The sequence below is a fragment of the Pan troglodytes genome, chromosome 5 (genome assembly GCF_028858775.2).
Source record: "Pan troglodytes isolate AG18354 chromosome 5, NHGRI_mPanTro3-v2.0_pri, whole genome shotgun sequence".
In the NCBI taxonomy this organism is placed as follows: domain Eukaryota; kingdom Metazoa; phylum Chordata; class Mammalia; order Primates; family Hominidae; genus Pan; species Pan troglodytes.
In genome coordinates this window covers 113,610,182-113,624,772 of record NC_072403.2, presented here as the reverse complement: position 1 = coordinate 113,624,772, position 14,591 = coordinate 113,610,182, and the positions used below count along the sequence as shown (strand labels likewise).

The 14,591-nt window shown below is 33.3% G+C and overlaps 1 protein-coding gene across 9 annotated transcripts in view; it reads right to left on the bottom strand.

Annotated features, from left to right (window-relative positions):
* Positions 1–14,591, bottom strand: part of GRIK2 (glutamate ionotropic receptor kainate type subunit 2) — a 1,183,302-nt gene that overhangs the window by 382,147 nt on the left and 786,564 nt on the right. For all 9 annotated transcript variants that reach the window (XM_009451673.5, XM_009451672.5, XM_054685483.2 and 6 more), the window contains 2 exon segments: positions 8,834–8,887; positions 5,089–5,262 (listed from right to left, as the gene is read on the bottom strand). In XM_009451673.5, the coding sequence (XP_009449948.1) occupies positions 5,089–5,262; positions 8,834–8,887 (228 nt within the window).

Below are 14,591 nucleotides of genomic sequence, written 5' to 3'. Positions count from 1 at the left end.
GTGGTGGCATGCGCCTGTAATCCCAGCTACTCGGAGGCTGAGGCGCAAGAATCTCTGCAATCCGGGGAGGCAGACGTTGCAGTGAGCAGAGACTGTGTCATTGCACTCCAGCCTGGGTGGCAGAGCAAGACTCTGTCTCAAAAAAAAAAAAAAAGAAAAAGAAAAAAAAGTATTTCTAAGCTTCTGTCATTGAGACTAGCCTAATTACATCTTCTAAATGATTAGATATCTTGATAATAAAGTACAAGAGGGCAAATAAAATGCTCTCCAACATATATTTGGGGAAATTAGAGGAACTAATGATTAGAACACAGATGTAATATGATTAAAATAAATTAACAAATGCATTTATTCAATCAGGCAGTCACTCCCTCATTACGAGCTCCTGTTTTACACCAGGCATTAAACTAGGTATAGGGACTTCAAAGATTACAATATCTACTTCTTGCTTCAAAAGAGCTAACAGTCTATTGAAAAAGTGATGTAAAAACAAACTAAAGCACTAGAGTTAACTTTCAACATGGAGTTATACATAAAGTGCGTAAATAAAGGACCACACATATAAAATATCTGGAGGACTCAGGGCACATTCAATCTAAAAGGTAACAGAAAACCTGAAAATTAGAGTATGAGTAGGAATATGCCAAACATTCAAAAAAAGGTAAGTGGTTTAAACAATGAAGTATCCTCTGCTGGAATAGGTGATACATGATGAGTAACAACATATCAAAGGTGAGATGAGAGGGTGGCTTGGTGGAACAGGGAGCAAGCAAATATGAGGCTGGACAAATTGGAAAGAGCCAGATCATAGAAGGCTTTTTAGGCTTGGCAAATGAGCTCAAGTTACACCTAGTAAATGATGAGGAGCCATGAGCAAAGTTCTGAAAAAAATCACACTAGAAAGAAGGTGAATGTAGGAGAGAGATGTTAGGAGTAGGACTTCAGTGAGGGTACTATTAGGAAAGCCAGGGAACGATCATAACTAAGATAAAGTTCTGGGTTGAAAAGATGAATGTAGTTAAGAAAAATATTGATACAGTAAAATTGACAGTGCTTAATGATTTTTGAGGTGAAAGGAAATGGAGATAGCGGTTGGTGTCCAGGGTTTAAACTTCTAAAACAGTAATATCCCTATAGAAACCCAAATGATATAGTCAATCAATATGATTATTATTGATTTGTGTAATACATTTATATTATCAAGGAAATATGTGGTATTATCTATCAGCACAAGAAAAAAAGTATTGATAATTAAATTAAGCTACTGAATGGATTACAGGTACATTGGTATTAATATGCATATGTATATTGGAACCACTGGGAAGGATTTCTGGGATATAGCTAGACTGTTTAAAATGTACTCTGAGGTGTTTGTCTTGACCTGAAATTGCTGTAAACTCAATAAATCAATAATAAGTATCACCATTGTCGGGCTCTGATTGGCACTGGTTCAAAAGTGAATTCTCATCCTATAGTAAATATGCTACATAAAGGCAAACAATGTCTGGTCAGAGGACTGGGGAAGATGTTATCTGATTTTGCAATAAAGAACAGTAGTAACGCTCATTGAAAGGTATTTGCACACCTCTAGGAGCATGAAAAGATGGGAACACAATACAGAATGCATAGTACGGAAAGAGTTTTACAATAAGGGGTTTATGTCTGGGAAGTTCAGAGCACTAACTGGATGGCATTGTGTGGGAATGGAGAAAAGTGGGATATCATATGTTAAAAGAAAACCCTCATGTGTAAAAGAAGAGTGTTGAGCTTTATTTCTTCCTCCTTAACTAGATCAGGCTTGGAAGTACTGTGTGAGTTGGTTCCTTGGTTGGGTTTATACCAAGTGAAACTAAAAATTTTACTGAGTTACTAACATTAACATCTTTAATATGATGACCCTAGACTGTAGAGAAAGAAACTACAATGGCAAGAGAAGTGGTTTTGTATTCAGTAGTCATTTAACTGATAAACAGTCATCTCAAAGGCCAGTTAAAATCCTAACTCAACTAGAAAAACTCTTATGAATCCAATTTACTGTTTCCTTTTATAGCTCAAACATGAAGAAAAGATGTCAAAGTCTGAGCACTATGATCTTACACAATGGCAAATGATTATGATACTGATAATAATAGGTCTTGCTCAGCAAATAGAAACTTTGCTGATAATCCCATTTCTTTATGGGACTATAGGGGATAAAAAGAAAAAGAGATACGTAAACACTGAGATCTCATGAATTGACTGAAGGGAATGTTGCCAATGCCACAATGCCAGGCTATAATTCTTTTTTCTCTTTTTTCTAACTAGAATCCTCTTAATTTGCTGACTATATTCATGGTGGAAAGAGCTTATTAATTTCTTTTCCTAAACATTTAATGACTTGTGAAAATGCTTACAATTTTAAATTGAAAAGAAAAAGAATACTTACGTAAGACGTAAATATGCCCACATTTTAATACAGAACTCAATTGGTTTTATTTTAATAACTATATGCTATTTTATAATTAAGAATTAATGTTATATAATGAAAATATTTTATGTATTTTTTTTAAATTTTGGTACAATGTTATATGATGAAAAGATTTTAAAATATATTAATTTTCCAAAAGGGAAATTGTAAAAACAAAATCAATCTGCATCTATTTTGACAGAAACCTTTATTTTAATGACAAACTTCATATCTACTTTATATTTAAGAACTATACCAAAGGAAAGAGAATTGCATGGAAAATTATTCTAAATAACTCAGAATCCATGGTTTATATATAATGCCCAGGATTTTTAATAGACACATTTTTTCATCAGTCCATTTTTATTTTAACATTTTTCCCCTTCCAAGAAATCATCTGCCAGTTCAACAGGGAAAAGCAGAAGAAGAATAGACTCGTGCTAGAAAGAGAGAATGCAAATTTGTAATTCTCCTAATATCCTGTCTCTTTTTCCATATTGTAGAGGTTAATTCTCTCCAAGAGCTTCTACCTTGGAAATTAATACATCATTCTTTGTACTTATCTGTCTTTCAATAGTTTACATAAGTTGCCACAAATTAGGGATTACTTCATTTCGGGAGATGATGTGTAAAGTCACAGAGGGACTCACATAGCTATACAGAGTGTACCAAAGTAAAATTGAATAATTTTTATGATTCTGATACATAAAGGGGCACACTAGTCATTGGACTTATTTATCTGTGGAAGTAAATATATAAAAGTGTAAAATTGTGCTGATATCTACTGATTTACTTTTCTTAAAACCATTTAATAATGCTATTGAAAATAAATAATAAGACATTCATCCTGAAATCAAAGAACTGTAAAGAAAGCTATTATAATATATGAATATTTTTATATAATATATAAAATATTTATATATTATATAAAAATATTTACATGATCATAACAACAATTTAAAGGATAGCATACATTATAATATTAAAAAATCACATTTTCTTAAGTTTCAAAAGTTTGATTCACCATCTTTAAACTGATAATAAAATATAACATTTATAATTTTTTCTAGTTTGCATTTTATTTTAAATCTGGCTGCACTTTGAAGGAAAATATTTTAATTTTTAAGTTATTTAGGTATTTTCCTCTCAATAAAAATTCTCAAACGTAAGTTAAAACTAAACTACTAGAACTGTTCAACTATCTCTTTATGCAACGAAGTAAAATTTCCCTATAGTGTTTCTTTTAAAACAAATTCATATGGATATATTTTCAAATTCTAGTAGGTGATTTTTCTCACAAACCGAAAACAAATGTATTTTTTGTTCCATCAGAAAGTTGATGCCTTTAGGCTAACCATTTCTTCTTCATAGTCTCTATGAAGGCACTCAATTTGTATTACAAAACCTTCTAAGGATAAAAAAATCAAATTTTCCTTTTATCCCTACAGTATCAAAAACAAGCTTTGAAGCTATTGAAGTAATTAATGGAAAAATTACAATCATAATAGAAAAAGCTTTTCTACATACATGTAAGGATAGAAGATGTTTTTGTTTATAAATTCTCCATTTAGACTAATACTCATTAAAAGCAGGTGGTAATTTCCTATGAAATGTAAATATCACCCCACTGCTAAGCTATTTCCTTAATTATAGTGATACTTTAGTCTGTAGAAAAATGATTTAATAAGAAAACATCAGGCATTTATAATTTTCAAAAATAACATGATACATACCTACCAGGTCTGACAAGGTAGACACTAGCCACATTTGGCTACTACAGAGTAAATATGACTGAAATGTGACTACTCTGAATTAATATGCATGATGTCAAATACATACCATCTTTCAAAGACTCAGTATAAAAAATATAAAATGTCTCAAGTCATAATTTTTATATTGATTACTTATTTAAAAATAATATTTTTACATAGTAGCTTAAATTAAACAAACTAGTAACACTGATTTTTACCTATCTTTTGGAGGACACAGTATAAGAAAACTTAAAATTATGTATGCCCTGCCATTAGATTTTTATTGTAAGCATTGGTATAAACAACTAAAGATATTTGGCATAAACAACTAAGTTATATAAGAATATACCCTTCTTTCATAGTTTATGCAATAGTGCCGCTTCAGGGTTTAAACTGGGACTTGAAAATGACAAATGTGATTATTGATTAGTCTTCAGCCTTAAAGAGTGAGTAAGCTCATGGGAGAATTTTGTGTGTTTTGTGTGACATAAGTCATTTATATAACACCAGATATCAGAAATCATCATGTTGAAGAGTATTCGTATATTGATAGGTAAGATCAGAAGGATAACTACCAGATGTATGTCTTCTTTCAGTCTCTCATTTCTCCCATGTAGGGCACTAATTAACTTTACAGAAATTCCTATGTTGTAGTACCCTGGTGATAGTTGTAATGCCTTTTGAGATACTTGGATGGAAGCATAAGCTTTTCATATAAAATTGATTTTAAAAAATTATTAATAAAAGTATTTGCATTGTAGCTCTGATATTTTGCTTTTAATGTCAAACAATTAAACTGAAGTTTATATGTATGCATATAAACCCAGAAGTTCATATGTATGCAATACTATTTAGAAACACACAAACTGATCTTTAAGTGGGTATTCATACCGTCATAAATCCATCCAGCAAACCTGAATCGGGTTTCGGAGGTGCCTGCAATCGTTCCATCGACCACTTTTCAATGATGGAGGAGACTTGGGTATTTTCTGTATTTAATATTCTGAACCCTGTCATATTAACACCACTGTATCGGTAGGGCTCAACATCAAGAGCAAAGAGGTCCTGAAAGACAAATGTTATTGTGTTGTTATTATCGACAGAGTATCTTCACAGGCATGTATTATTGAAATAGTCACTTATTTTTGTTATTTTTTAGGTCACTTAACACCTTTGTGTCAAGTGACGTTAAACATCACAAATCACCAAGATTCAAATAGACTGTCCTCATGCTTTGGCATTGCAGAGATACATGCTCCGTATGTAAAAATCTATGTATATATTTTATTCTAAATCCGCCAGTGAAACAATGGGCTCTTCTACAACTCACATCTAATATTTGCAATAGCTTTCTTCTCTCTGTTTAGGATAGCTTGCCCTTATTTTATGTGTTAATACTTTGCTTTAATTTTTTCTGTGTCCTGCTTCCTCGCCTGGTTATTGCTGTTTTTAATTTTTTTTTTGTCAGTATTTCTTTGTTTGATTGTTGTTTTTAGAAAGTAAGTCACAAAATACGGCTTCTAACTAATGAAAACTGTATGAAAGGTGTGAAAAAAATGCTAAGGCCAAGACTAGCCTTTTTGGTTGCAGAAACAATACAGTTCCTTCATCTCATGTCTCACACCTAGGAACTTCACTATAAGTTTCCAATAAATATTTTATGCCTGTTGCCCTTTCTAGTCTGTATATAGTGAACGTTCTTGCTCTGCCCTTTAGTTGTCCCAGGAGATATGAGGCCAAAGCTATCATGGAAATGGATGCCACCATGAAAACATCCAGCATGTGGAGTTTTGCCCTCTTTCTAGTTGGCATAGCTAACCCTCGAACTTATGGACAATATTGAGAATCAAGGCAAGATTAATGTCATTGGTTCTGTGAACAGCTTGCCTCAGACTCATACAGCTACACAGGCTAGATAATAAGAATACAATTCAGTGGAAAGCAGCTGGCATTGGCCTGAGCTCTAGTCTGTGCTATGAAAAACATAGGAATCTTTAGGTTTTTATTTTTTAATGTTTACAATCTAGCCAAGGAGATAGGAAAGAGGTGAATAAATAAAGGATGGCAATATATGCCAAGTGGTAAAAGAGTAGAAATCATAAATGCAAAAGAAGTCAGAAGCAAGACAAGTTATTTTCAATTTGTATGGTCAAGAAAAACTTCACAGAGCAGATGGGATCTTAGCTGTGATGAGGCTCAGAACACGCCACCCCCAAATATGGTACTTGACTATAGGAAATTGAGAAGACACAGAAGCAGGAAGGTCACTCTGTGACCTTATCCCACCTTTCTCCCCTGAAGTGGACCATAAAAGAATTCTCTGACCTACCCCCACAGAAAGGAGGTCATAAGACTCTCATTCCAGAGGGATCCAGCCCTATACCTGGAGGTCAAGAAGAATCTGAACAATTTGGCCTTGCTAAGTTTTCTGGATTTATTGCCATTAGATCATAACCTCCCTTTGTCCAATAATTTTCCTACATAACTATCTACTCTTTATCAAACCAAAGCAAAAAAAAAAATCCAGATTTTCGCATTTCTTTGAGTCTTCATTTCTGATGGCTTTTGTGTCACATAAAATTTATATTAAATACATTTTTAGGTGTTTCTCTTGTCAACCTCTCTTTTGTTATAGAGATCTCAGCCTTGAACCTCATGATGTGTGAGGAAAAGAAATCTTTTCTCCCCTACAGCTGCCATTAAAGAAAGACCGGGCTGATGATTGACAAAAAGAGAATTCAAAGTGTGAGTGGAGACACAAAAATTAGAAGATATAAAACCTTTTCAGGAGACTGATCCACATCAGTTCAGCTATAAATGAGAATTCCTAAAGGAGAATAGTAGCAAAAGGAAATGGGAAAGTTTGATTAGGATCAAAGTATAAAAGGCCTTCAAATGTAGGCCTATGAGTTCTATGTATCCTCAACTAGTTGTTTCATTTATTTTCCCTATTGAGAGATACTTTTGATTTCCCCAAAATCTTACGCTTATGCTGAGTTGTAACAGCACTGAAATATAATTTGCTGATGAGGGAATGCTCTCACTTCCTCTCCACCCCCACCACTAAGTTTCTTACAAGCTGCAAAAAGTTGTCTGCTAGGAAATAATATAGAGATATGCCAGAGCCAGCTTTGCTATTTTTAAGTAAAATACATCCTACTGCATGAATAATCTCCTTTGGAGGTAAGAGTTGTCATCACAGGAAGCTATTGCAATCAATTAAATTTTAATAATCTGATCTGGCAGCTTCAAGACTTCTAGAAGCAAGGAGACTAACTGGAAGAATTTCAAGTTAATGAAGAAAACTTTGGTTAGACTGGTTGTTATGGGAATGGAGAAGATAGATGCTAGAGACACTACAAAGGGAAAATCAGCAAAATTTTGTTGGTGATACAGGAGTCAACAAAAGTTGAAATTTTTAAGATAATCAGAAGAGACGTCAATTCAGAGGACACTAAAGTTTAAATATTTTGAAATTATCTAATGGCACAACAATTAAAAGTATTTTACAGTATACAGTAATTCATAAATATTACATAGAACATTTAGACCTTATTCGAACGAAGATGATAACTGAGGCTCTAAATACAAACCAGTTCTGAAGAAAATAATTGAAGAGAAAATAAGATTGGATGAAGTCCAAACTTGGAGATACTCTCATATTTGGGACATGTGGAAGAAAGAATTAGTAAAGAGACAGCTGTTTTACAGAGAAAGAAAGGTCAGGATAATGTATTGATAACAAAATGGAGCTAACAGGAAGTTTGATACAGGTTAAAGTCAGATTTTCATACATCATAAGGGAAAATTGTGTGATGGGTATGTGAAAACAAAATATAAAGGTAACATTCAATTTGCTGATGGCAAATTAAAGCATATTGACTTTTAAAAAAATCTAACTAAACATAGGCAAAAGCAGAATAGAAAATGTAATCTACTGAAAGGACAGCTTCAATACATCTGATTTTCAAAAAGTGAATACAGCTGAGATAACATAAGAATTTGTGCTTTTCTTGTCTTATTCTTTTCTTTTTTTTTTTCTAGACGGAGTCTAGCTCTGTCGCCCAGGCTGGAGTGCAGTGGCTCTGTTGGCTCACTACAACCTCCGCCTCCCAGGTCCAAGCAATTCTCCTGTCTTAGGCTCCCGAGTAGCTATGACTACAGGCACCCACCACCATGCCCGGCTAATTTTTGTATTTTTAGTAGAGATGGGGTTTCACCATATTGGTCATGCTGGTCTTGAATTCCTGACCTCAGGTGATCCTTCTGCCCCGGCCTACCAAAGTGCTGGGATTACAGAAATGAGCCACTGCGCCCAGCTGAATTTGCGCTTTTCTAAAGCACTGATTTCTCAGGAAACTAATCTCAAGATCCATTATATTCTGAAAGTTCTCTAAAGCAACATAAAAATAAGACATGCAATATTTTGAATTGATATCTGAAATGATATTATTTCAAAATCATCAGCTTCTATTAAGAGTTGTCCTCTCTGATAATAATTTTGGTGGAGTCTTATCAAATTAAAATATAACTACAAAGGAATAAGTCATAATACTTCTTACTAAAAAACCTATTTTTCATCTGAAAAAGTCATAATAATAAAATTCGGAACATTTTGTTTTAATGAAGTACTTACCAGAGTGGTAAAGATATAATGATAGTATTCTGTCATCATTCCCATAGCTAATGCCTAAGGAAAAAAAAAAATTACTGAAGGTACATATTTCAGGAAAGACAGTATGTCAGTAATTCAAGTGAGAACAAAATATAGTAGGATGTGATAAAGAATCAACCTACAATATTCATGTTATATACAATTAGGTTAAACTAAATCTTTTCCCAGTAGTTAAAGATTAGTGGTTAGTGAAGGAATTTCTGAAGCAATTCTCTAGATAGAAAAGCTATTAGTTGAATGTTTGCAATTGTAAAGCTATGGCTTAACACATTAAAGAAGGCATTAAATTTGACACAAAACCTGAAATTAGCACATCTTAATTTGTTACATTCGTAACGTCTTCACTACAAATACTCCAATGAGGAACACCATTTTATTTTAATGAACAATATTACTGAATTAGGAAAAAAATGCCGCAAAACACAATGCCAACAGGCATTTATTTTAGCTCTTTAGAGACATTTCCATAGCATTAATGAAGGAAATGTAAATTACCACTCTTATTTAAAAATTACATATAATTAAAGAAATGTTTTTGTTGTTATTAATAAACTAGTCACAAATTACTGTGTTTTATTTCACTCTTCTACAGTCCTCATCAATTTTAGACTGTCAATCTTAAAAACAAGGACTTTTGGGTTAGAACTTTTAGTTATAACAAGTGTCCATGTCATTTTCTCTCCGAAAATAAGAGAATGCTTTTGAAATAACTGCTCGTCAATGAACAGTAGTTGGCAAGGATAATTAAAAAACAATGCATTTTTAGTTAAATGAAGCATTCTTAGTAGGAAACAATTATTCTCAGGTACATCTAATAGCCTTCCAAAAGCCACTAACTACAAAAACTCATTTATGAAGTAGCTGCCTCAGCTACATTCTGCATATAGAAATTAATGGGTTAAAAAAATAGAAGGAATAAGATCTAGTATTTGATAGCACAATAGGTTGACTATAGTCAATAATAATTTAATTGTATATTTTAAAATAACTAAAAGAGTATAAATGGATTGTTTGTAACATAAAGGATAAATGCTGGCTGGGTGCAGTGTCTCACACCTGTAATCCCTGGACTTTGGGAAACCAAGGCAGGAGGACTGGTTGAGCCCAAGACCAGCCTTGGTAACATAACAAGACCCCATCTCTACAAAAAAAAAAAAAAAAAAAGAAAGAAAAGAAAAATAGCCAGGCATGGTGACACATGCCTTTAGTCCCAACTACTCGAGAGGCTGAGGTTGAGAGGGTCACGTGAGCTCCCAAAGTCGAGGCTGCAGTGACAGAGCAACACCCCATTACAAAACAAACAAACAAAAAAACAGGGATAAATACTTGAGGTGATGGATATCCCATTTACCCTGATGTAATTATTACACGTTGTATGCCTGTATCAAAATATCCCATATACCTCATAAATATGTACACCTACTATGTACCCACAACAATTAAAAATAAAAAATAAAAATAAGAAAAGCATCATGCTCATAAATCAGCATTAACCAGTTAGGTAGGATAGAATTTGTAGTTCTGCAACATGAATTCTTTAAGAAGGAATAGATATTTGTGAAAAATTTGGAATGTATCAAATATATTTAAAAAGGGAGAAACATTGGTTAATGAAAGGTGGCATCAAAGAATTGAGCACAGGAAATTTAGGTATCAAATTACCAAATAATATTTCTTGAGTGGGTAATACTTATATAAACCAATAATATTCGGATTAAAATTTCATCTCAAGCAAAATAAGACAGAATTTCCCTTATTAAATACAAATTTACAAGATCATATTTGTAGAAGGCACTCATTGCTCCTGATGGATATGTTCAGATGGCTCCCTATCTCCAGTACCATTAAATGACAGCTCAATATTATGCTTGGCAATTTTTTTTACTTTATCAACTCTGTAGGTATAGAACTAGAGATAAAGGTAATTGAAAGAAATAATGATTCAGATGTATAACTAAAAATAATACTTATATAATGCTTAAAATTTGTCAGATACTATTCTAAGCACATTACATATTTAAGCCTCATAAAAACCCTAGAAGTCAGTCCTACTATTATGTTCATTTTATGGGTGAGGAAACTAGGACATGAAAAGAATGAATAAACTGTCCAACAAAGTGAGACAGTGAGTAAACATGGACTCCAGGTCTCTAATGTGGAGTTTGGAATCTATGTCATTTTCTAAAGTGGTGTATTTCATATTCTCAAAGATGTAGAACAATTTTTGACTCCATGCATTCTAAAATTTTTGCCTGTTCCTTCCTTGAAAATTTGAAAACATGGACGTCTCAGGCAAGTGCATCAAATTCTGCTTTGGTGTAGGGGAAGGAGTTGAGGAGATGGTGGAGAAGAAGATGGTTTGTTCTGACATACGTATTTCCAATGGCTACAGGTTTTTCTTCATCACCTTGAGAAGAAATCTATGAGGGTAATTGGAGTCTGTTTCTGGCTTTCATTGACCTTCTCTCAGCTTTTGATTTTGAAAACAAGGATCAGTTATGTGCTGTGATATATGACGTAGAAAACGCTGGAAGGCCAGGCGCGGTGGCTCATGCCTGTAATCCCAGCACTTTGGGAGGCCAAGGCAGGTGGATCACAAGGTCAGGATTTCAAGACCAGCCTGGCCAAGATGGTGAAAGCCTGTCTCTACTAAAAATACAAAAAATACGCTGGGCGTGGTGGCAGCTGCCTGTAATACCAGCTACTCAGGAGGCCGAGGCAGAGAATTGCTTGAACCCAGAAGGTAGAGGTTGCAGTGAGCCGAGATCGCACCATTGCACTTTAGCCTGGGCGACAGAGCCAGACTCCATTAAACAAACAAACAAACAAACAAACAAAATTGGAGGTAGAAATAGTAGTTATTTTTGATTAAGTACCTACATTGTAACCTTACTCAAAAAGAATGAATAACAGGAATACTCTCTTAAAAGATTAGTCAATAATGTCTGGTAGAATTTTTTTTAAAATAACTTGCTCTGGATCTGGTTTTAATTATAGCATGTCTTACTGCTACTTTTGAGTGAATTGTATGCACACTTCAAACACATTAGAGAGAATAAAATCAGTATGTTTTTATGCACAAATAATATAATAATTGCCTCAACATAAAAGCGGTTGTGATATCATCTCTCCTAAAAGAAATACTACAGATTAAAATTTCTAAAGTCAAAATATTATTAGAAACCCCAACATTAAGCTGGTGTAGTGCTACACTATATGATGAATTAACACATGCAGTTATCTAGGCAGATAATTTGCAACCAGTTTATTTTTCAGGTAAGATCCAGAAATCATATTGCTCAAGGTCAACAATAGGAGGGGGGCCTATACACATTTCTTCAATTTTTACTTTATTTTACTTCACACCACTGTAGAATTTTATTAGCATTTTCTTTTACATTTTTTCCAGGCTAAAAGTTTTTATTTCACACTCTCTGATCTAAACTTTGAAGTTCCTGATTACTATTTTTTCCCTGTGATAGAATGTCCTTATGAGGTTTTACTTCAGAGGATCTTGGCTCTGCCCTAGGGTATTTTCTTTGATAAATCTGGATGGAGGTAGAATCATCTGCTATGGAGGCATGCATGCCAATTAGTGTACTCAACTTGCCTCAGAGGAAATCTACTCAACTGCAAACTCCACTCACTTTTAAAGCTTTCTAGCAGGAAAACTTCAAATTCACTGTTGTTCAATAACTAGTAAAAGCTCAATCAGTTTAAATAAATAAATTAAATAAATTACATAAACAAACACACAAGAGTAAACTGATTAAGGCCATTTCTTTTTCTGGATAGTCCTAATATTCATTCTTGGATGAAGCCAGACTACCTGAAAGCTCATCTATTTTTGCTCTTCAACTCCTATACCATGTCTTAGGAGTTCCAACATCAGTGAATGTTCAGGAATCTCAGAAAAATTTCACAAATCACAAAATAGGACCCTATTAAATGCACTGCTGAATTTCCTAGAAGCTATTCACTTTCTTCTTGGTTACTAGAATAACTGGAAAATTCAAATGTGAGACAAAGTTAAAAATACCACCACCATATTTGTGGTCTTCCGGTATAGGACCTCAGAGGATGCATACTGTATAATAATGTCGCTCTGGATTCATCTTAACTTTCATATTCTCATTTTACCTATTTTCTAATTTTTCATCTACTGACCTTGTTAAAATTACTTTTTTCTGTTATATGTATTTAAATATTCTATTATTTCTGTTTTCCTTTTGCAAACAAAGCATGTTTGCAAAGAACACATAAGAAAACAAGTATAAAATAATAAATATATCTAATAGAAGGCAGAAAGCAAATTCAATTTTTAAAGGTGACAGGCTTCTCACCTTCCAGATAGCAAAATAGTGAGAGTTAGTTCTTTAAAGAAAAGACAGCTGATCATTTACATACTTACTAGAAGCCTAGAGAAAGCAGCCAAAGCTCTGTCACTGAAATAGCTTAGTGCCACTCACTCCAGGAGTAAAGGAAAGGTCTCTTTTCCAAGCCTGTGTATTCAAACCATGATCAGGAATTGTTTGGGAATTATGTGAAATAAATCTTGACTCTAGAGTTCAGTAGTAATCTTAGTGCGTTGTTTTATTTGTTGCCAAAAAAACCCAAAAACTCTCATATGCTTCATTATCCAAAGATAAAACTATAGCAATTTTTCAAATCAAATTAAATATTTTACTGTGAAAATCAACATTTATATTAGAATATGGGATAAACATCTGCTTAATAAATTAACCATGCTATAACACGCATTTACTATTGGCAGTTATATTTAACGGGATATAATTTGACATCTGAATCTGCATAACCCTCCAGTAGAAATATTTTATCTTATACATGAGAGGTTTCTAAATGACTGACTAGTTCCAAGCTACAAAGGTGTCAGCTCAGTGTGCATAAAAGAGTTTAAGAAACAAAATCCAAAAATTTGTGTTCAAATCCAGGCTCTACTACATAGTAAGTGTAGGGCCTTGTTCTGGCCATTTAACTCCCAACTTCAGTTCCTTCATCTGTAAGATATGGACTGATAATAATTTCTGTTTTCCAGTTTGCTGTTAGGTCTGAATAATGCTGACATAATACTAAAAGATTTCACAGCTACAAATTGTTTTTTTTTTTGATAGATTTAGAAGGTTTTGTTTGTTTGGTTGGTTGGTTTGTTGGTTTTTGTCAGGCAATGCTTTATTCTGGAATGAATACTTGTTAACATCATTAGGTTGGATATCAATCCCTCTGCTATGTTCTTGCTACTTGACATTGGTCAAGTTACTTATTCATTTTGGAACTCAGTTTGTCTGTAAAGTAGAGATAGTCCCTACTTCTTTTTGTTGTAGTGATGATGAAATAAGATCAAATATATAAAGTCTCTTACAGTAAATATCAGGTAAATGGTAAATCTATTACATCTTTTTCCTACTGGTTGATTGTAATGAATGAGCTGCTCAACTGGTTGACTCTTAGTTCCTTCCCTCATTTCAGAACAAAAATAAATAACTATCTCATTAATCAACTATCTCATTAACCAACAGCATTGCAGTCATTTGAAAATAACCTCAAAACTTCAAACAACCCGTTTTGAAGATCATCAATGTTTACATTACTTTTCTTTTAAGACAATTAATTAAAAGCAATTGTCAGACTTCCTATCATAAAATTACATCAAGGTTGTTATAACTGATTACATAACAATAATATTTTGATTTAAAAGAAG